This window comes from Strongylocentrotus purpuratus, unplaced genomic scaffold (genome assembly GCF_000002235.5).
Source record: "Strongylocentrotus purpuratus isolate Spur 01 unplaced genomic scaffold, Spur_5.0 spur5_scaffold_2, whole genome shotgun sequence".
Classification (NCBI taxonomy): domain Eukaryota; kingdom Metazoa; phylum Echinodermata; class Echinoidea; order Camarodonta; family Strongylocentrotidae; genus Strongylocentrotus; species Strongylocentrotus purpuratus.
This window is the reverse complement of record NW_022145605.1, coordinates 3,244,127-3,268,189: the sequence shown is the minus strand read 5'-3', so window position 1 is coordinate 3,268,189 and position 24,063 is coordinate 3,244,127. Positions and strand designations below refer to the sequence as shown.

Sequence of the window (24,063 nt, the reverse complement as noted above, 5' to 3'; positions counted from 1 at the left end):
GTCCGGCGCAGCTTAAATAAAAGAGAAAAGGGGGGAAAAAGCCTATTGCACTGGAGGGTAAAAACCGGGTGAGTCTGTTGATGATGTTTCTTTTGCTTTGAATAAGCGGGAGTACTTTAGGGACCAATGTCCTTGTTTCGACCCACAGCGCCTAACTCGTCTTGTTGCCGTCAGTTTGAGCAGCAGCAGCCAGTCTCTCGCTCGCCCCTATTGCCCCAGAGTTTGTTTATTTTATGGGCCGCAATCAAATGGAGTCTGATGATTAGGCAATGAAAAAATAATGCCCCAAGTCATTTCCATTCAGTGGGTGTTGACACGATTAATCCGTTCAGAAGGAAGGAATCAAGACGTAGAGTGGAAGAGGGGATGTATTAAGTGGAGCATAGGGAGAGGGGAGCCTGTGGTTTCAGCCATCGTGCGGGCGGGATGGATCTGGTGGTGCGGCTGTCGGCAGGCGCATTGCGTCCATTGATCCTCGCAGCAGGTTATTCGCACTTTAAGCCTCTTGCTCGCCTCCTCATCCCTGCCATGTGTTTCTAGCAGAAAGGATAGCCACTGGAATAAAAACCCCATCTTTGTGCCTAAGTACCTTTGGAGAGCCACAACCAAAGCCGTGTGATATTATGCCCAAGACTCTCTCCGGCATTTTCACGTCGGCAGTCCCAATCGAATTACTGGCCGGGGTTTTGTTTCCTCCCCGGGGGGTTTTACTCTTGTGCGCGCTCTCTTTCTCTTTCGCCTTCTCCTCCTCTTTCTCTCCCGACCAGTACATCAGCCCCTTCACACACATTCAATACCTCCTTTCTGAAGTGTGTCTGTGTAAGCACACACGCACGCATGCAGTCTCCCTGCTTCTATCCTCACTCACTTGCAGCTCAGCCGGCGTTAACAATACAGCCAGCACTCGTTGACTGTTCATTGCACACGTATACGTTAGTTAGCAGGGCCTGCCTGCGTGCCCCTGACCAGCCACCCACCCAGCAAGCCAGCAAGCCAGCCAGCCTTCTAGCTAGAGAGCTATCCAAAGACCAGTCTTGTGACGAGCAAGCTGCTACTGGATAGCTAGGACACCCCCTCAGCATGCCTCCCGCCGGCCTGCCAGCCAGCTAGCCAGCCATAGCCTCATAACCTCTCCACCATCATTGTCATAGCCATTCTCATTGTCATCAGCAGCTTGCTGTGAGAGGCTGCTTGATACCGACAACAACGTGTGACATTTATTGTTGTGAGGTGATGGCAGTGTAGCATTGGAACCGGCATTGCCATCACTCAGCAGTCATTGTAAAGAGAGCTGGAGAGACAGAGAGAGAGAGAGAGAGAGAGTGAAGCAGCTTGCTTGCCTGCAGGTTTCAGGTTAGCCAAGCCACACACATCACTCTACCCGGTCGCTCCCCACAGGAGCACATGCACGAGCTGAGCTGTGTGATGCCTGCTCTATACTCAGTACCATAACTGTCGACAACAAACGAGTAGCCATATTTTATTCAAGCCAGCCACTCAGTCACTTTCTCCTTCATTGTGTGAAACTGTTCACTCTGAATTTGGAAATATTGTAATCTGCTAATAGATTGACTTTTTCTAATCAAGGATACTGTTTCATTGATTGTGTACATGGAAGATCTTCCTAACTGTGCTGTGTGCGCTAGCGCTAGCCTGGGATTATAGGTTCAGCCAGTGTTCATATTGACGAGTACAATTCAGGACTGTGCTTATAAATACCATATACCAGGATCAGTACTATTAGTGCATTTTGTTGGATGTAATTCTTCTGGTGTTTACTTTCTGTAATCATTGGATCGTACTCAGTGAATACTAACAGGATTATAACCCTTCAATACAAGCAGGATTATTCTATCTATACATTCTGTGATGCGCTCATACCCGGTTTAAGCCAGTCAACCAAGAACTATTATTGGTAAAGTACGTTTGCTTTCATCATCTTTCGTCTGATTGTTCTCTGCTCATGTTGAACTGATTAATTATTTCTTTAATGCTGATGATCATTGATGGATATTGGCTCTGTATGTGGGAGATTTGAGTGGATTTTGCTCTCATTGTTAATTTGGAATTAAAAAATAACGTGGGACTTAAAGTCAAGCGGTAGTAGCTTACAGCAGGCAATAATCTGATCAACAACATGGCATTCAAACTTGTGTTCTTAAAGAGCTTAAAAATATGAACTTTTCACCAAACAAACTACCTTGCAGTTAACATTCTATCAGCGTATATGTATTAACAGCAGAAGCCTGTATTATGAGTGTATCTGAGAATGCTTTGTATGTGTAGGTTTTGATAGGAAATTATCAAACATCATAGTACTTCACAAAGCTGATTGATGTAGGGCAATGTGAGGCTTTGTAAGGCTTTTCTTTTGTGTTCCTGGTTTCACTTTGTGCAATCTCTTGAAGGAGAAAGGATTTGAAAGCAGTCTCACGGATACAGTGAATATTGAGTATTTGTTCATATATATATATTGTGTTGGGGGATATTGTGTTGTTCATGATTTGTTTTTAGAAGTAGGCCTTATTATCAACCTCTCAGTAACTATTTCATCCTTAAATCATTGTTTGTAAATCATCATCATTATTCAGGGAATAATTTTCCTCAAATTTTTTGATTAGCAATTTCAGCTGATGGATAAATATTTCAAGTGAAATTCTGTACATTTCTATGGAAGAAAACTGCTACACAAAAGATATTATGTATAGCAGTCATGCAAAAATGCATAGCAAATTGCGATGCGATACCAGGAAAATTATTCCCTGATTATTGGAGTAGAATGCTGTTACAAGAATAATAGCAGGAGTAGAAGTACTAATTAGTAGTAGCAGTATCTATTCTACTAACAGTGGTATAGCAATGCCAGTAGCAGCATCGGCAGCAGGATTAAGGGTTAGTAACAGTATTCATAGTTATGGTAGTCACCATCATAGACATAGTAGAAGTAGAATTAGTAGCAGTAGCAGTGGTTTATACGAGGAGGCTACAAAAATAGGAGGAGAAATAATGAGAATATGCACAATAATGAGAGAGGAATCAACGCTTAACCAAACAGCCCACACATTTGCGAGTACATTCATACATGTAGGTTTACAATATGACCCAGTTCGCGGCCATCTATAGGCATATACTGGTCAGGTATTTCATGGACCCCATTACGAGTGCACCTGTAGAAGCTCATCTTTCCTCTATATTCCCAGATCTGTAATCCTACTGTATTAACAAGGCTCTCTGTTTAGTCTACTGCTGGAACAGTGCCGGAAGCGTTCACATCAGGAAAAAAGCTGCTGTCCCAATGATTAATTGTCCTTTCACAAGATACTGAAGCTGTATTTAGGTATTTCCCACTTTAATTATCTCAGGCTTCATATGAAAAGATTCTTTTTTGCACAGAAACAAAATATGTGTTGGCATTTTTGTTATTGCTCAAGATGATATTTCTCTTGCCTGTAGTGTACTCTTATGCCTTATTGATTTTTAGTGAGTCACTTTGTTGACCTTTGTTGACCTTTGTTGACAAGAAGATAAAATTTGTAACAAATCCCCCCCCCTAAAAAAAAGATTGTTTTGTTTTTGTCTTTATACATCAGTACATTCACCTTTCCTGAAAATGAAGTAATATGATGATACCTCTGAAATTTTTAATTGTGCAATTAAATTACAACAGTTTAGGGAAAAGAAGGGTCAATCAGTTTGTGTTTATCAATAAAAATCATAGAAAATATCAAGGTTTGATTTAGATATGATATCAAATTTGAAACAAAATTTCTATAGAGAAAGTCCTCTTATTGGTATACCATCTACATGCACTTCAGAATGCTACCACCCCCCCCCCCCCCCCCCTCCACTTCTTCCTCTCCCTAGCCATGTTTAAAATTGAAGACGTATTTTGATGAGTCGGCGGCAAGGATTCATGAGAAGGCAAAATAAGGACAGATCAATTCAGTTAGCCCGTAAGTGCACGCTAACTCTTTGTGGGACTTTGTATTTAATCCGGCTGGATAAGTGTGGTTTTAGAGTAGGTAGCCTAATGACATCCCCTTGCTGTATTTCACTACCATACTTGACATTTAAGTCTATGCATGGGACTAGAGTAAAAGGAATATATGCATACAAGAGTTTATTTCTTTGGATTGCATTTTATTTGGAATAGATTGGTCTTGATTCACAGAGAGAAAGCACGGGGATTATACCATGAGCCCGCTTCAATTTGTTGTATTGAATTTGAAATCAGGATGTTTTTATTATTTTTGGCTTCACATTGGTAGAACGGAAATTAAAAATTGGATGGATACTACATGGCTGTTGTTTTTTCTTTCTATTCTCAAACATATCCACCTCCCATACTTCTGTACTTGATTTCCCAGGGGGGTGGGGAGGTCATCTGAAGGAAAATCAGTTCTAAATTCTTCAATCTCTTTGTTATAAACACCAGTTTTTTATTCCTATACATGAGCATGCCATGCTATGAGAATATCCACCCAAATGTGACCCATTAATTGCACCATATGCTGGCTATTGCAACGTCTAGTGCCTACCTAATTGCTGATGCTAATTATACTTTGAGTGTTTCAAGGATAAAAGTGCCACAATGGAGAGCGCAATTGGGAGGCCCCATAAGTAGCGAGAGGAGAGGTGTGCAAATAGAAAGAGTTATGACCCCCCCCCCCCCCTTAAAAAAGGCTACATAATGCACTCTCCCCGGAGAGACTGGCATGCACCTACAAGTGTTAGTTACGCTTGATTATTGAGAAGTTAAGTACTGCTCTCATGCCAGGGCTCATTAATCACGGCAACAGACGAGAGCCTAAGAACGGACACAAGAGACCCCTTTCCGTGATTCAGCCCCGCAAAGTATTCTCGTCTCCGCGTCTGCCACATTTCTCAGTCTCATCATCCATTCTGGGGCAAATGTTGCGTAGCCGTGGATTATTAGTGTCAGGAGGGAGAATGCAATCCTGCATCCGGTGATCAATCGAGAAGCGCGGGATGAACTTGTGCGAGGAACCTCTCGTGCGTGATCAGAGGGCCCCCTCGTTGTTGAATTCACTCACAGTTTGTGGGAGATGGTGCAGTAGGGCGTCAAAATCGTCAGCCAGATGTCGGGTGGGCTAATCAGTCTCACACGAATGTGGAGTAGGGGTGTTGGGATGTACTCCGTATCTATGGCGATGAACCATGCCTTGCTCCATATTGTTAGCATACCGGTAATCACCATCGCCATCATCATCTTCATCATCATCTTTTTCATCACCATCTCATCTTCATCTCGCCCTACTCCATTAGCAGTGTTACATTCAGCATTATTTTGCATTGCTCTCATGCATACATCCTCTGTCTTTCCAAAGAAGGACACCCCCCCCCCCCCCTCCCCTCTCCCCTCACTTCCACAAATCCTTGGATCTAATGAAGACTACCTCCACCGGGATAGTGGTGTTGACACAGTACTTTAAAATCTAATTTACATCGGCTAGCATCCCAGTATGATCATTTGTGTTTTGGTTAGACGTACTAATGCGTTTTTGATTTATGACCAACATTCATCAGCCATAGCCCACGTGCACCGTCCACCATCATCATCATCGTCAGGCGTGCGACGGATCTTTCCTCAGGTCTCCCCTCTCTCTCTCCTCGCATGGACCCGGCTGACCCATATCTTAATTACTTGAATGCCACATCTTGAACCAGGATAAACAGTCCGACATAATACCCGGACCTGCAAGTGATCTTCTTACCCATCATCGCTGCTTTCATCTCACTCTCCCTCTTTTTTTTCTTCTTTCTTTCTTTCTTTCTTTCTTTCTCTCTCTCTCTAACTACTTGGCAGCTTGAATTATGCCTGTCAAATCTCTCGCCACATTTCGTGATAGTATTACATTTTACAACCCTTTACAATCTGGTGTGCTTGTTTAGTTGGTTGAGTTATGAGCAGGATAGCGTTGCAGTATTTGGCCGAGATAACCACATTGAATAGCATTTTGGGCTTAACAATTTTTATGATATATGAACTTGTGCATTGTTGTATATATTCTAATTGGCATGCTTTGTCTGACATGTTTTAATGCGTCTGATGCATCTGATGCGGCAAGTTGTAAATGTATCAGAAATCACATTTTGTAGCACAATTTTGCAGAACCCTCCATGATATCTGACTGCACCAATAATGAAATTCTTTTGAATTTAAAGGAAAAAAACTCTTTCCTTTAAATAAAAGAGGATTCAAACTTTGTACAGCAGTGACAGTGTAATGAAGAAAGCATAATGTGATAATGAAACCTTGTAACTCCCTTTGTTTTTACCTTGATTTTAATTTAAAACCTTTATTCCACAGTAATCACTTCTGTGTCTATTCATTTGAAGTACTTCCTTTAAACCACTTCAATTTAAAATCCTTCTTCCCTTTCTACTTTTAGTCCTTCAACTTGAACTCCTGGTACTTCAACTATGTTTCACTTTTCCCACTTGTACTTTTTATTTCCCGCAATTTTGATACAAGAGGAATCCCACATTCCGTTGAAATCTTTTTGCTGAAAATGTTGAGCAATGTTCTCTCCTCCTTCTCCCCAAGCACCCCTCCCCAAGCAAATGCACTTAAATTGATTTCTGGAAAGTGTCACAAAGAATGTTCAATTCCAAATTCATCCATATAGAAAGTGAGTCTGCAAATAGTTTCTCATGCACTCCATCTCCATTTCCATTTCTCGCTGTGTCCATCAATTTTCTATCAGGGGCGTGAGTTAAACTGATATTTCTTTCTCACCGTCTTGCAATGTAATATCCTCAACATTTCTCACAGACAATAAACTTCAATTTCGGGTGAAATCTTTGAAGAGAGCTATGAACTTCAGAATCCAATCTTCCCCAATATCGCCCAAATAAACACATTTTGCCCGATGGAAATCCAGCAAATTGTCGAAAGAGAGAGAACAAGAGAAAAAAATCTAACGGCGAGAGTATTACTTTTCACCTTCCAATAGAGGGAGGGATATTACCCGTTACAATAGCATTGACGACTTCTGTCTCGAAATTGGTGTCGGAATTTGGCAGCGATTGGAATTGAAGCAAATGTCTCTTGACATCTCTGATTGAATTTGTGGTATTTATTCTAGAGTAGGGGCTCTATTTGATGTGACAATAAGTTTTCTTTCGGCAGTATTAAATCAGAAATACCAGGATCTGATCAGGTGGGATGGAGACCCAAAGAAACTTGACTTACTGGCCATTCGAGGAGTTGATATTCGTCTGGATAAGATTTGCGAAAGACCCGCTTTCGTGTTTGCCCTTACATTTTTCAAATCAAGTCGGCCGTGGTGTTATCCCCTCAAGTAATGCGGACCTGCCATTAGGTGGGATACCCGCAATCTCATATCTCTGGACTGCCAATATGTTTCCAATTTTATTGAATTGGATTATATTACCGCATGCAGGGGTAATATGGCGCTCTATAAATATAAAACCTTAACTTCTGACGTGACCATCCAGCGTTCGTTCGGGGCGTTGCGTCCGTCGGGCAAACAGAGAGGCAAGAAAGCAAAGCAAAGAGAGGAAGAAATGAAAATTTAGACAGGGGTATTCAAGGAATGGTATCAGTTGCAATCATTTTATACCTCCCCTTCTCTTCCCTTCTCTCTCTCTCTCTCTCTTTCAATCCGCCCGGAATAAAGAGATGAAGATTGTTCTGTGCCTCAAGTCTGTCAAGTGAGTGAAGATTTGTTTTGCCTGGCGAGTGCGATGTGCAAACAAGCCAAGTGGGGAGAGTATATTTGTTTGGGAGCTTCGGCCGTGCCAGGCAGAAAAGCCTTGTTCAGGTGTGGAGACAAGCACGCCAACTCCATTTCCGTTGTCTTTCTTTCTTTGCCTTCCAGTCTGTCTTTGCTGAAGGTGTATGGTGACCTGATATCAGCTCTATCTCTCTCTTCTCTTGTCACTCTCGGAACAATAGTACAGGTACTTCTACCGTGCCATCGATTGTAACAGTCAATCAATGGATAACGCCTGACAGGAGTATGTATTTCTAATTAAAACCTTGGCTTCCCAATTAGAGCACATTATTTATTGACATCAAAGGAGATTACATCAGATTTGTGTTGATATATTAGTTCATTATCCCAAAGTGATGGTAAAGTGCATTCACCTTTAGATGAACAATGGCTAACCTTGGCAGTATGAAGTCATGTGAAAAGGGGATGACGTGGTGGTGAAGTAATCATGGAATTAATAGGGCGTTGGCGTATTTCAAACACTAATTTGGTAATTATGGCCATTATTCGTAGACCAATGTAACATTAGCAGCCATGAGTGGTCGCAAGCAAATACCGCAACTTAGACTTGAATCCTTGAATTCAAGTGGGTTCAAACTTATCTTTTGATATGCAAATATGCACTGGAGAAGCCTTGATAATTTAGATGATCAGGCTTGATCATAAGTAGGCTCACTTTCGTTTTCGATTTGATTTATGGACAAACCCAAACTGTTTTAGTTTCCTCCCGTGTCTATACAACCAATGCTTCTACTTCACTGCAGTTCTCGTCTATTAAATATCACCTTTTCTTAAAACACCTTTTATTTGTGTATCCAGTCTTCAAATGTATTATGGTATGTCCCATGTTCTGTCATCATCTACATATGATTTGACCTTTAAAGGACCCTGCAAAATTCTCTGCCAAAATGTACAATTTGTTTTTCCATTTATGAGTTTGTCTTCCTCTGCAACCCTCTTCATTGCACTCTTTGTTGTGTCCCTCACTCCATGTTAAGTCTGTTTACCCCCTCGTTAATGAAAGAGATTTAGTGTGCCCCTGTTTTCCCTCCTACTCATTCATTACTCCATAATGAGGAGAGACATGTCCTATACAGCGTCCTATACAGCGTAATAAATACCTCCTAGCCACCCTATCTGCAGTTTTGATTTAGAAGGGTCTTTAATTCAATTTGATTCGTAATAAATCCCAATTGCCCAGACTTGGCTATCTGACAAACTGAATTACCTTGATACGAACCCTAGCTCCAGACGTAGCAGTGACTAGTTTCACCGACCCAAACCCTTTCTATCCTGGGCCGCTGACAAGTAAGCCTATTTCTCTTCTTTAACTAATCCTCATACTCATCATTCCGACGAGTTTACTGAATGGTAGCGTCTCTTCTCCAACAGAGAAAATGAGTAATTGAAGTAGTTTGTGATACCCTTTTGAATGTGTCTCGGTGTCCAAGTTGTCTGATGATAGAGAATATGGTAGCGTTGCCTGAGTGTTCATCCCAGCAAGTTTATTTGTCTTGCCATTGGCATGAGCGGGGCTTGTTTCTTTCGCAAGGGGGGACAGACGGACAACTGTGCGCGAAAATCACCTACAGCAGCGTGCTCGCGTAATTCCCCCTAGAAGTTGGCTGAAGAACAGAGATTCCGATTGTCAATAGTGGTTAATACCTATAATCGTGATCCAATTTCAACAAAGTGAACAAATGACATGTCTCTGGCTTTCTCTGCCCTCTCCCTGCGGATGCCTTCAAACCAGACTGAGGAATTACAACAATGTTTGTTTGCTTTTTCTTCCCTCATTTGTCACATATGACATTGAGATGATTTGTATTAGTGCATATTGGCTAAAGGTAGTTATCTTTCTGGTGGTAGGTCTATGATCTTTCCTATAAAGTAATGTAATTTACATTTTTCCTTCATGAGCATGTCCCGGTAGGATTACACAAATAGTAAGATATCTGAAAATTTTAGCTGTGCGGACATTGTTGCCATTTTGAGGACTATGATCATATGTTGTTATAATTCCTGGATTGTTACCAACTTCCATGTTTTCCTATATTAGTCATCTTGACTCAGGGAGATTAACATCATCAATTATGACAGTAGGTCAACTCCACCCACCGGCAGACCAAGCAAACTGGAAATGATGAAAAATTGTTATTCCTGCCAAGTTTGCAGAGATCTCTAAGATGGCTGAAACTTGATCACCCGTGATGGACGCTCTGTCAAAATCGGCAAACAAAAACCTGGTTTTTTCCCCACTTGAAAGATAGTTATTGGCAAACTTGGTGACCGGACTCTACATCACCAATGTTAGGGGTTTATGCACTTTTGCTCATCCTCTTACACGAAACTCATACACTTTCCTTTGGAGATGAAAGAAAATAAGAAGAAAGACCTTATTTTGTGTATTTCCTGTCATCTAATACTCGACCATCTGACAATCCATCATAGTTATTTCCTATTGAAGATGGACAAAGAGTTTCCATACCTTCAAGGTTGTAGTCTGTGACAAGAAATCGGTTCATTCAATTCCTCATCTGATTGGAAGCAAGATTTTTTTTTTTTTTGGGGGGGGGGAGGGGGGATCACATTCAGATTCAGATTCAGAATGTTTCTTTTATATTCAGAAATAAGAAGTACCATTGTTATTCACCGTTATTGAGCATGAATCTGGTTTAAATGAATGGATGTTTATGTATTTGATTACTGTGTATGTTGCTGCTGAACAAACATTTGTCTTTCATAGTTTATGAAAATGTAAACCAGATGAAAACCACATTGAACTAGCTACATGTAATTCAATCAGCATTGAAGACAAACAAATTCATTTTGGGCAATTCATTGCTGAACTGACGAATCCATATATATATTACACTATGGGTTTGTCAGTTCATGATAACGTCGACCAATTGTGTGTGACCAAACCTGTACATGTGAGGATATCTGGGTGGTGTTTCACAAAACTTGATATCAATAACAAGTTACAAGCTACTGTTACAAGCTACTGAAATCATGGCATCTGATTGGCTAAGAGCAAATTTGTCATAGAAATCTAGCATTTGGTATAGATAATAAGTTTTGTGAAACGGGCCCCAGGTGTGCATTTCCTTATACTCCTGGGTGAATAGTGAAACATAAGTTGAAATACCAACATGTATGGTGTGTGTATGTATGTGTGGAGGTATGAAATGTGTCATTAGTCATTACTAAACTTATTGAAAGAATTCAGAATTTTCTGCTTGAAATAAGATTGCTTCAGTTATTCCAAGATGACTAATATATTGTTCTCATTTTTTTATTTTTTATAATGTTCTCAATTTTTATTTTTGACTACAGGCTTCTGAAACTGGATCCGATCTGTTCACAACGGCTAATGCAATAAACAGAAGTAAGTCCGTCTTCTTTTTAATTTTTCTTCTCATGGCCTGCTCTCGGGTTACCTATAGTTTTGTTCACCCTTCATCTTCCATTCTAAAGAGGCTGAGTTCTGTTAAAGATGAAAAGTATCTTGTAAGCTTTCTCATTGTGTTCACAGTTTCACACCCATTAGGACACAATATATTATAGAAACAATGTCCCATAACAAGGAGAACTCTTCAAATCCTCTATATTTCTTCTTATACAACTAAAAAATAGCAACGTTGGACCATATCCTGGTGCTATACGTTTCTTTAGTCCAGTGTACCCAAGTCTGTGTGAAGTGTTCTCATTGTGTGTGATTCTAGTCAGTTTAGTTATATAATAGTAATTTCAAACTTCATCATACACACTTTGTTTTCATATACTTCATAATCCAACCACACAGAATAACTGAAAGATCCCCCCCCCCCAATAATCTATTTCTTGACCAGTGCTCAGTATTATATTTAAAAAGGGATGAACGATACTAGTAATGATGGCCAAGTATTGAGTGGTGTATGAGAAACAAAGCAGATTGTATTTTTAGGAAATGAAAGTGGCCTGAGTGAATAATGATTGCATTTCATCTTTCAATTGGCAATTTGTAATTCTATGCGACACTCTTTATGGATAAAACAACATCAATTATGATGAAGTGCTCTTTAACAGTAGGTGATAAGATGGATGGTGTGTGAATGGTTGCGATGCATTATGATGAATTATACTGTAATAGAGTCATTTGTCAGCAACTTCTCCCTACTTCAACCAAAATTAAAAGTACTTCAGGTTGGAGGTGGTAATGAAAATCGAGACCATTTCATTAAGGTGATAATTGCTCTTCAAATGATTTATTTCTTTTATTCTATGATTTAGAAATAAATGGTTTTGTATTACTCTTGTTATCAATCATAACGGAGCACTTCAGGGTCTTGTTGTATAGTCAGACATCTTAAGATGAGGATTGTTAGAAGCAACATGTAGAGTGTGTGGATGGATGGGAGTGTGTTAGCATTAGCTTGAGCAGACGCTCTCTGATGATTGTTGGCCGCCATGATGAATTCATAATGTGACAATTTATGCCCGGCTCCCCCAGAGTGCGGAGTGAATGAAAAATGGAAGGAGATACTTTTTAGCCCGCTGAGAAAATGATGGAAGATGGTCGCAAGATAAGGCATAATGCAGAAGCCTAGGGGGTGTTGGTAGCCACGGAGACGTCACTCCGCAGCATCGGCTTGAGATTGTAATCCTCAAAATGGCAACAGGGATCGAGGTGAAATGAGAGGAATAGTAAGATACACTTAGATTAATATCTAGCGAGACGCATCGATCTGATGTGATAAGGCCTCTGTTGGGCCTAGCAGCGTTACTCTCATGACACCAACCTAACTGTGCTCAATGGCAAGGGGGGGGGGGGGTCAAGGGACAAGATGATATGACAGAAGAAGGGTGGGCAGTGGTAATAATGGTAGTAGAGAGGAAAATGTTAACTAGAGGTGACAAATTTGAAGAAAGAACAAAAAAGATGGGGTTAATGGATTGAGGAGGAGTAAAAGAAATGGGATTGAATAGGGGGAAGGTAAAATTGAACCAAAGGAACGAGGAAGAAAATTAAATAATGTCATGCGGTGACAGATTTTTTAGATAAAATGATACAAGGATTTGGTAGGCAAAAGAGAAAATAGTGATCAATCGTTTTATTTGAAGAAAAAAAAAATTAGGGTAAATTTCTTTGCACAATATTAAGAGCTAGTTGGGAAAAGGTTGAGAGGGGGAAAAAATGCATTAGTAAAATGGACAAGTTGACACATGAAGCCTCCAAGAGCGCACTAATGCCATTTGTGTATTCAAAATTTGTCACTTGCCATTTCTCATTTCTGTAAGGAATAGGGCATTATTGGGAGCTAAGATGCTTGAGGTGATTATGACAAAAATGAAGTAACGCGAAGCTGCTAGTGATTTGACTGATGATGTAGGATGATAGTTTACCTCCTCGGCAGCCAGCAAAGCTAGCTCGCATCTCGATCTTCCTGGAAGGCATTTGAAACGAGGACGCGGAAGGGAAAAAACACCGCAAATGGAAGATTGGTGAGGGAGATAAAGATGTTTCCGTTACCGTAAAGTAAGCCGGTGAAGAGGACGTGAAGAAAGTCAGCGATGGGGATAGCACTCCAGTCAGGGCAATCCCATCTTCATGATCATCATAGGCTTCCAAGGCAAGGCCAGGGACTCTGTGAGTGCTTCAAGGAAGATTAGGGCTGCATTATCTTGTCAGAATGCCTGGTTGCTTGCTTGCTCCAGGAGATAAGGCATCTATCAGCCACACCACAAGGAGGACAAACCAAAGAGTGCATCAGCAAGGCGTTGCCAAGGAAACGGGAGGATTGTCATCCCGCTTCTCTTTCAGTAAAGTAATGGAAGAGATGGCTTTTCAAGGATTTTCCTGACGATTTTGCAGGTATCCTTTCTCGGGTATTGATGCTTTCTGAACTATCTTGATGGCAAGGTGGGCAGCTGTGGTCATTCTTTGTCACTCTGATGGTCATAATATTTACAGAATTATAGTTAAATTTCTGTTATGTTTCTCTACTTTTCCAGATCATGATGATGTAAAGATGTTGATCTTGTGATGGATGAGTCATATTTCATCGGCTAAGAGCAAGAAGGGCATTGACTCATAGATGTAATAACCCCTTTGCAACTATCATTCCACATTTTTTGGTGTGGCATTGTAATTGTTTGATTCAGAGCCCTATAATGTGCTGTATGCATTAGTAAAAATTGGAAAAATTTCTCCACACACTATCAATATTTATTTTATGACTAAATTACGTGAGATGCCAGAAAGCTTTAAAATCCCCAATTGGCAACATGTTGAGATATTCAAAATCATTGTTTTTCTACCAAAATTTGCCATTTTTTGTTTAATTTTTGACAGCATTCTTATTTTCAGAGACATTGCATATATATTGTTTTAACTATGTAGCACTAAAAGAAAAAAATTACTGTTGCCAAATTGACGAACAGTATGTGATCAATTTAGCCCTAAAAACAATTCCTGACTTGAAAGGGTTAACGCCCTTCTGTGTGGTTGATGATAAGCCAAGGTGGTGATGACAATGTAATTGTTTGGATATGTTAAAGGTGGTCTTTCCATTACATTTTCAAAAATTACAGTAATTCATAGTTAAAGGCTTGTATATGATTCTGGTTAAAACTGTTATGCTTAAATCAATAACGAATGAATTTTCCAAAATTGGCCTTTGATTCTCAACTGAAACTTGCACTTTTCTTTTTATGACATTTTAGAGAAAGAATTTCATACCAGTCCAATCTTTCAAATCCATTTTTGTAATCACATCCATAAAAACCTGTTTATGACTAGCCATTAAGTGAAGTATGAGAATGATTTGAGTCGTAATTGGCTTGTAAAACTTCTTTATTATCAACTTTGAATGTCCATGATTGTCTGCAGATGTTGGGTGAATATATCTAACATTTAGGTAGAGTAGTAGATCACAGAGGGCAATAGTTTGGGGAAAACTGTAGAAAGAGAATTCTGGCAAAATAAGAAATGGGAAATGAGGTGATTGGTGTGGAATAAACTGCAGAGAAAATTGCCCCCAAATTACCTCCTTTGACCCCGAAATTTGAGTCATTTTTCTGGCAAATTGGACATGATGGAGCAAATCAGAAAAATCAGTGGGTGGGCCCAACAGGCTAGGAAGCTTTGAATAACTGAGATTTTGAGAGATGATGGAGAAAGAAAGAGAGATGGAAAATATGAGTAGGCAAACGTGGTGAAAGGGAAAGTGTGTTTGAGAGAAGGGGGGATAAAAGGAGGCCCGGAGACTGAGAAGGGAGGGGGAAGGAGGATGCTGTGAACACCGCATATAGAGAAGAATTAAATGATAGTTATTTGTCATAACATGCAGGGTTTGATGGTTTAGGAAACAAGAAATGGAGCTTTATAAAAGGAAGAACATCTATTTCAAAACGACTATCTGCTAATTATCCTTCATTAATGGGCAAACATATTGAGTAGTCCTACCCCCCCCCCCCAATACAAGGAAGAGAATTAAAAGTAAGGAAGAGAAAGATGTAAGGAGAATGACATCACCAGAAATAGGCAAGTGCAGAGGGGTTGAGTAGGGGTATTCATCATTTTTGTACCCCACTTTTCCTTCCAGTTTGTGTTGAAATTCCATCATAGGGATACAGCTGAATGTACTATGTTTGCTGCTGGCTTCTCCCTTGATTATTGCAACGCTGTGTGTCAACAAGCTTGCCTTTTGATTTTACACTTACCCTGTAAACATATCCAGAGAGCTGTTCATTCTAGTACAGCCTGGGCAGGAAACATAACAAAGATTCCAGCCATTTTCCCAGTCTATTCAACATAAAGAACTCCCTTTAATGTTTCCACTGCAACTCCTTTAAAAGCTGCCAAGAAAGAAAAGAAATGGCTTTTGAAATCCACAGAGGAACGCTCACAAAAAAATCCCTTCTAACAATGCATTCGCCCGAAGACGGAAAAGATATCTGCTGTGATTGTAGAAACTTCAAGCCCTGCGGTAATGATGGAGCAATAAGATGATCTGAATTGCTACTTTCTAGGACTTCATTTAACTCTCAATTTTGCATCAAATTAGGCAGTGATTGGCACAGTTAATCTTTCCTTAGTGAAGGCTTATTTTCAGTGAAGGATCTCTTAAGGCTCGTTCCTTAATTGGCAAGGCCTGTAGGGAATGATAGGTATTTTTGATTTTCTGCAAGTAAATAAGATCGCATATTCCAAACTTGTTGATTTGGGTTGAGGGATTACTTTGAAGCAGTTCTATGCTTATCCTTACTAATCCATACTTATCCATCCAATCCCATTGTAAATTGGACCGTCCATCTAAATGCATATTCATAATTATGTTAGATATTAAGCTTTAATTGATATTTATCAAGCTTAGTATTAGTCTACTGAGAGCCAGAAGGGCATTAGCAATGTTTTTAGAACAGAAGAATTAATACCCTTCTGGATTTCAACTCATCATTTATCTCTGTCACATTGAGGCCTAGATGGTATAAAATTGCATATTGCTTCTTTTGCATTTTCAAAGAAAAAATCTAAGACCTGCTATCCAATCTGTATTACTGTATTGCTGTTGGTAAACAAAAAATAACCCCCTCCCCCCCCCCCCCTAAAAAAAAAAAAAAAAAAAAAAATCAATATGTGTTTTTTATGTGGATTGGTATTTCATTATGAATTACCATGAATACCACATTTGCTGCAAACCACTATTGTTTTGTGTGTTACTTATCCTCAAATGTTGGTCATATATATAAATCTTAATGTTAGTCACAGATACCGCAGCTATATATGCCATAGGAATAGTAATGCTGTATTAGCCCAGTTTGATTAGTAAATCCTACCAGCCCTGTGCTGTGGACTCCTGCTAGCTCTTTCAATTATGAAGGGATTGCTCCACATCCATCATCATATAATCTGATATATTCCTTTAATCCCCCTCTAAGCATGTTTGTGGTTAGCCTTAGCTTGTGTGTGGTGCAGTGGCGCATCATATTTATCAGCATCATATCCCCATTGTTCCCCCTGTAATGTGTGGATTGTGAGCAGCTTATGTTGAGCGAGGCCCTCCCCCCCAAAAAAAAAAGAGATCAAAGTTGTCTCTTTTGAATGGGCCCTCCAGTAGTGCATGCACCAGACACAAGGCATTGTAAATAACCAAAATCTATCTTGCGTGCATTTTCTCTCCTAATTCCCACATTAACTTTTCTTTGAATGTAAAGAAGGGGGATATGAATTAGCAATGTGCTTTGCTGAACCATCTGCTTAATATCTTTTCTCCCTCTGATGGAAGCACAGTGGTTTGTTTCTTAAGAGAAAACACATTAGAAATGAAATATTGGAAGGAACTCTTTTGAAATGTTACACTTTTTATAGCATTTAATTTTTCTCCACAACAGGAACTAAATACATATAGGTCAATGCTAATATAACAACAGCTTGTCAGGCAGGTCTACTTCTAATAAGCATATGATTGAAAATGTGAAAACTCTACCCATTACATGTATTGTAAAAAAACATAGAAGAAGAAGAATAAAAAACTCCAGTTATTTGGAAAGAAAAAGAAAAAAATGGTATAGCAAATGATTTGTTGCTGCTAGGATCTAGCACACCCCTCCCCCATTATACTCAGCTCTTCCCAATGATGATGATAACATTCTGAGTTAATATCTACGATGTCTGTAAGCGCTTTACACGGATGATAGTTATGTACATAAGTAGGTATACTGCTCTGGATACAGAAAAATAAAGAAAAACACATGCCCTATTTTCCCTTCAAAATTGACCACAAAATCAACCGAGAGTAGGGGGAAAATGATGATGATCTAAGATTGGTTTGCATGAGGCTACACTAAACATCAGTTACGGCATAGCTGACCCAGAAATAGTCACTCAGCCTGATAATGGATCGGAAAATGGAATATAAAAAAAGATTACATCCTTCATTTTCAAAGAACTAGATCCCCTTTCAGTTGTTAATGCATGTTTGGAGTCTGCCTCAAAGCGAGGATTTACCAGCAAATTGAACGGTTGGTTGGCATGGGGAAGGAAGGATGCTGGAGTAATATCTCTCTAGATTAAGGAGGGATAAGGGGAGGGGATTAAAAGCAGCAGGCTCTTGAGGCTATAGCTTACCCCAGGTTTCCAGCAATTAGCATAGATATTGGAGGATGAGCGCTTTAGCTCGGTCGCCATGGCAAGCTTATTCTCTAGTTCGTTTCCGAGACATTGATGTATTTTTTTCACCCGCTTAGTTTGCGTTGGTTGGTTGCGTGATCACCCTTTATCAAATCATGTTTGTGGTTTTCTCGTCTGCCTCTCATATAACCAGGAAATCATGATGTTGTATCACTTTTTTTTGTACAATGGTTGGATATGACAGAGTCGTGGTTTTACTCATTATCAGGTCATTCGGATAGTTAGTGGTCAATCTACTACGCATTGGCTACCATCCCATGAACTGGACTTTTTAGTACTTGCTTTTTAAGGTCAAGTTAAATTGACTAATTCATTTCTCTTCCTTCCCACTTCTTCCCCCCCCCCCCGCCCATTTCCTTTTGTTGTTTTTTGTGTGAATGTTTGTTGTTTGTTAGTTTCTTTGAGATATAATTTGTTAATGGACATTTAGACAACAAGGTGACAACATGCTACTATTGTGCATTAATACTTGCTTTTATCTTATGCAGTGTATGGACTAGTAAAATTTGATCAAGTATATTTATATTGGAATTGAGTACTTAAAATAAGTACGATCTGCTAATTGTATTTGGTAGAATCTATTTAATAGCTGATTAATCAGCGAAGATAAGAAAAAGAAAGCTAGTATGTCTAGCATCAGAATATGTGATTTGCAGCAAGTTTTTGATTTTTTGATTTTTAGTTTGAATACATTTTCTTGATTCATACCACCAGACTACTTCATGATAAACAAACAAATCATATTTTTTTAAAAGCTAGTTTCTCTCAAAGTGCATAGTCTTGAGACTACTTCTTGCTTTTTTGGAGCCTACAAATAATTCCCATTGAGGCTTTGAGATGAGCTTTTTCATTAGCTGAAGCATCAATTAGCATATCCTCCCATCTTCTTGTGTCAAATATCTGGGATTTGGAATAAAATCCTCCATTAGACTGAAATGTCTTTTAATGCTCTTCAACTTTGTCAAATGGAGGTATATTATTCAACAATTGCTAAAGGAAAAAAAAATCAACAATCGTGACAGAAATAACTCTGTTGCTGCTTGATTTTGATTATACTTCCTAAAAGTATTTGAGGGTTTATGTATTAGGTTTGGAATAATATTTAGCAGTTGAAAATATACTATTTCTCATTAGTTATTATTTAGTTTGTTATTTTGAAATCTCTTAAAATGATATCTGTTAAAGTCCACTTTGATAATTAATGGGTATTAATAAAAGCAGGAAATAAAAGAGAAACAATTTAGTGTAAGCAATAGCCGATTAAAAATTGGAAAGTTATTAATTTTTGAAGGTTTCATCAGGGAAACAAAAAGTGGCAACACTTTGACGTGTCTTGCGAGCTCCTGGCCAATTCGCTCTGTACAGAAAATTTGATAAACATTCATTTTCTTAGTTGTTGATGAGGGAATATATTCTTTCATACAGGAGATGTATAAAAACATATTTGCAATAAAGAAAATTAGGGTGCATGTGCAATTGAGACTTTAAGGGATTATAGAAATTTCTTCTTGCATGCCCTTTACACTCTGTTCTTGTTTTTGTACCTTTCAAGATTTTACATTTCTTTAAATGATTTTTCTCTTATGTGAAAGGCCCGCATTTACAACCACAATTGAAAGTGGTGCGTTGTTTTCGTGTTAAATGCATCCCTTGATAAGGTGTATTGTAAAGTTGTTTTTGCCATTTCCCGAAGATCAAAATCTCAGTTCCCTGTGAGAAATCAGATGCCTCAGATGCTATCGGCTGTAGAGATCCTTGGGGATGGGTCGGAGAGGAGGAGAAGTAGGGGAGAAGAGGGGAAGGAGAGAAAGGAGGAGGAGGAAGAGGGGAGGGGAGAAGGAGAGGTGAGAGAGGGAGTGGAGGGAGGGGAGGAATAGTAGAGGAGGGGAGAAGGGAGAGAAGGAGAGGAGAAGGGAGAGAGGAGGAGGGGAGCTTGTTCTTGTGTCATCTTGAGCAATAATCTTGAATTTAACTGTTTTATTTCCAAATTATGACAAGACTGCAAACAAAAATCATTTTCAATCGACTTTATCCACTTGGAGGAAGCTTCATTGTGAACCAAGGTCCTTAGGGAGCTTGTTAAGGCTTCAGACATGAGCCCCAATTATAGTTGGAGGCTGAGCAATGAGTCTTCAAATCAAAACTTGACATTAATATGGCTGATAACTTCTCAAACACCCTGTTGAACAAGCTGCGCTATATAAAAACCTGTATATGTTGCCCCCTTCAACCTGGAGAGTCAGTGGACTAGCGTGATTATGCATGACTTGCTTCTTTCTGGGCAATCAGCTGTCACAGATTGGGATGGGATTTGAGAGGGCCGTTTCCTTGGCAATCTGGGCGCATTTCAAATTAAATCCGGGAATTTTGCAAGAGAGATACATTTGCTGATAATCTCCTGGCATGGATGTGATGTGAAAGGATGCTTCCTTATATCATTAGTGTTGACAATGATGAAGTCTCCAATTCTACTTCTTACTTCCTTTTTATCTATTCATGACCTTCTTCCTTTGTTCCCCTTCATCTTTTGTTTTTTATACCCTCTCTGATGTAGGTCCTATTTGACTGTATACTTCCTTAATTATAAAGTCTCTCTTTTTCTCTTGACCAATCTGCTCCTCCTCCTCCTTCTCCTCTTTTTCCTTCTCCTCCTCCTCCTCCTCCTCCTCCTCCTCCTCCTCCTCTCTCCTCCTCCTCCTCCTCCTCCTCCTCCTCCTCCTCCCCTCCTCCTGCTCCTCCTGCTCCTCCTGCTCCTCCTGCTCCTCCTCTTCCTCCTAATCCTCCTAATCCTCCTTCTCCTCCTCCTCCTCCTAATCCTCCTTCTCCTCCTCCTCCTCCTCTTCCTCCTAATCCTCCTTCTTCTCCTCCTCCTCCTCCTCCTCCTCCTCCTCCTCCTCCTAATTTGCATTTTCTTCTTTCTTCCTCTTCTCTTTTACCATCCTCATGTCATAATCATGGACTTCAATCTCTAGACTCCATCACATTTCCCAAGAAGGATCTAGACCCCTAATGCTAAGTCATCTTCCCCTGAGCTTGTTGGTAGACTTCTCATATAAAGCACAGAGGAGTCATCCATAGCATTGTCCTCACTGCCTTCTCCGTTTCCACTGTCTCTTATTTCTTGCAGTGTGCAGCCCCTTTTCATGGGTAAAATGCCATTCAATAAGTGCTGTTGTGGTTATAAACCAAGATAATCAATAAATTAAAAATGACCCACTCTTCTTGTTTTCAATGAGTATTCTGGGCTTTCTATGAAATGGATGTGGCTTTTTTGTTTTAGAGAAATAAAACATAGATCAGTACTTTGGACTTGATTAATTCAGTTATGAATTTGTGAAGAGCCTGAAGTCTTGTTTCAGAAATGGGTATTCAAGATTTTGACAGATGTTGTGCTCTACTCAACAGCTTTTTTTCAAGCACCCATCTTTGGAAGGATTTCTATTTCATAATTTCTGTGTCATCTGAAGTGCTTATTAACCTCTCCAAGCTGACAAGTTTTCTCCACCATCTCCTGCCATCGCCCCCTCAAGATGAAGTGCACTGGTTGCCATGACGATATCGTAGAAGCGGAGGCTGAACCTCTGGGAGGCTTTGAGTGAGAGGGATCAGAAGCTAGGGTAATCCAGCAGACCTACTCATTTGTCTGAGTGATGACACCTTTTTATTAGCGACAGCCAACAGCGGCGATTATCTGGATTAGGGGATAGTCTCACTTGGTATGGATGGGGGCTTAGCGTAGCTTTACCTTGGGGGCTCTCGCCCTTGGGGAACCGCGCCATCTGCGTGGTGTGTGGCGGGCCCGGTCCTGTTTTTGCTGCTGAGCGGAGAGAGCTGATCCCGCACCGGAATGGATGTCATCATCGAAGAGAGCCCTCTATTTGCGATGCATTGTAATGAGTTATGGTATCCAGTCATTGGCCTATGAAGCATTAATACCAAGGGGTCAGCTACAATAGCTGCAGGGCTTCCCTAGAGGTGGTGTAAGCTTGCACTCTACCAAGGGAAAGAGGGAGGGAATATTTACTGATCACACAACCACCATGTGTTGATGGTTGCTTGGTGCTAGACTGCTAGTAAGGAATACTCATCCCATGCATTACCCCGCCAAGTGCCTTGAGTGAGGATAATTCCAGGCGACACATCGGTTGCACTTTCTGGAATCAATACTGCGGTGGCTAATTACGCCTTTCCTCCCTCGCGAGCCCGAGACAGTTGTCCGAAATCAAACGCTCGAGGGAGCAGCGCGACAAGAGCCCTCAAGTGCTGGAGAGAGACAATACCCGACTGTGTCCCCATATCACACTCAAGCCTTATTTGACAAGATAAAGCTCATTCACAGACAGTCGTAGGCTTGTAATCCTTTGATCCAAGTGGTAAAGTCACCTAGCTTTGTCCTGGCTAATCTGACCAAATTTGTTAAATCATGTTGATTTATTTGGCGCATTTTCCTCTGCGGAAACCCTCAATAATTCCCCGCTGTTATTCCTTCTGTTGGCCGTGTCCCGTCAAAGAAAGCACAGATGAAGTCATAATAGAATTAGCGCCAATAAAGTTGAATTTTGTTTTCTTCGCAGGCAGCGAGCCAACCAACGCAGCAGGGCTGGAGTATTAACTCATTTTGATGGGGGAGCTTGTTCTCAATCAGGCTAGCTGTACAAATTCATTCTGACAGCTGTTGTTGATACAGTCAGCCGTTTATGTAGTGGGTCCGTTCACGTCCTGCTGAAACTCTCTGGAAAGTCATGACTTCAATTTCTTCAAACCCAGTCTTTTGTTTATATAACAACCTCTGATGGAGGATTCATTTAGACTCTGCCTGTGATCATGTAGATTATGCTCAATTGGCATACTCAAAATTCTATTATACATATTTCCCCACTCATTAGATGATTGTTAGAATTATTTCAAGAGCATTATAATTTGCGAGTGGGGGAGAATCTTCAAACCCCTGACATCACCCACCACTTACCTTTATCAGGAGACCTTTTAAAGCCTTGAGCATTATTGCTCCGTCATAATTACAAATTAGACCCGGTTTCCGTCCCCCTGCCGAGACCTTAATTCGACCCTGTCAAATTCAACATTCGTTGCCTCAAAAGCAACATGCGGCAATGTCTCTGCATCCTGCTCATGTATAAAGTCAACCAAGGCTATTCCATGTTTTTTCTGTGTAATTTCTTCCCCTTTTTCGTTAGGATTGACACATGCGTGTAAATTATGAAGCAAACTGTCGCAGGTGCATCAATGCCCCCTCAATGTCTATCTTTGAAGATAAAGTGTCATGAAGTTTGATGAGTAGTATGGGTCTGCATCAATGTAACAGGAAAGGGTTGTAATTTGGGTATAATTGTTTATAATTGGTAAAAATATCAATACTCAAGGCTATTGTCAGAATTGAGGCCTTAGACTCATTCAAACCTAGGAACTTATAGAAAGTGTTACCGGTAGTTGAAGGGTTGCTTTGATTTAAATGATTTTTGTTTTGAGCTTTAGGGTGACATCTTTCTTTTCCAGATGGACTTTGTAATTTTTCACTCTGCACATGAATCGAATTAGAACAAAAGTCTATTTGCAACTTTTCATATCAGTCAAAAAGTGGTGAAAGGATTTCATTTTCTAATTTTTGATAAAATTACATATGTATCATTGCCTGTTCAAGATCCTGTAATACCTAATTGACTCTTGTAATAGAAAGGCATTTCGATTGAATAGTATTACGAAAACATACAGCTGCAACAGGCCTGCATACCTTTCAAAACGCAAGGACTGTATCGTATCCTGCTGCGCATTTCTCTTCTTCCTCGACCTTCGACCTCCCGCTTCACCTGTCTTACCCCCTCCTCTGAGCAAATACAACAATTGTTCCAAAATGGAATGATTCACGTCTCGGAAATTCATTTTCCAATTTCATCCCGGTCGGGGCTAGGCCGAGGCATGGAGGGATGCTCAGCATGGAATTAGCAAGCTTCCAAGTTAGAAATGGGGAAAGCCATGGAGACCCACGCTGTGTAGACAGACACTGGTAATTTGTGGGTCTCGGTGGGAGGGCACCCTTTAATAGTAGGAACAGTCAGTAGATGCTGCCACGCTCCCGATTTTATCGAGGGGGTGGAGGAGGAGGGGGGGGGG

At 40.2% G+C, this 24,063-nt stretch overlaps 1 protein-coding gene across 1 annotated transcript in view; it reads left to right on the top strand.

The window, feature by feature from the left end:
- Nucleotides 1-426: 426 nt before the first annotated feature.
- Nucleotides 427-24,063, top strand: part of LOC105441117 (autism susceptibility gene 2 protein-like) — an 88,178-nt gene continuing 64,541 nt past the window's right edge. Inside the window, exons 1-4 of the mRNA XM_030992521.1 lie at nucleotides 427-484; nucleotides 875-1,061; nucleotides 1,896-1,920; nucleotides 11,097-11,148. Of these exons, the coding sequence (XP_030848381.1) occupies nucleotides 427-484; nucleotides 875-1,061; nucleotides 1,896-1,920; nucleotides 11,097-11,148 (322 nt within the window). The remainder of the gene's footprint in view (nucleotides 485-874; nucleotides 1,062-1,895; nucleotides 1,921-11,096; nucleotides 11,149-24,063) is intronic.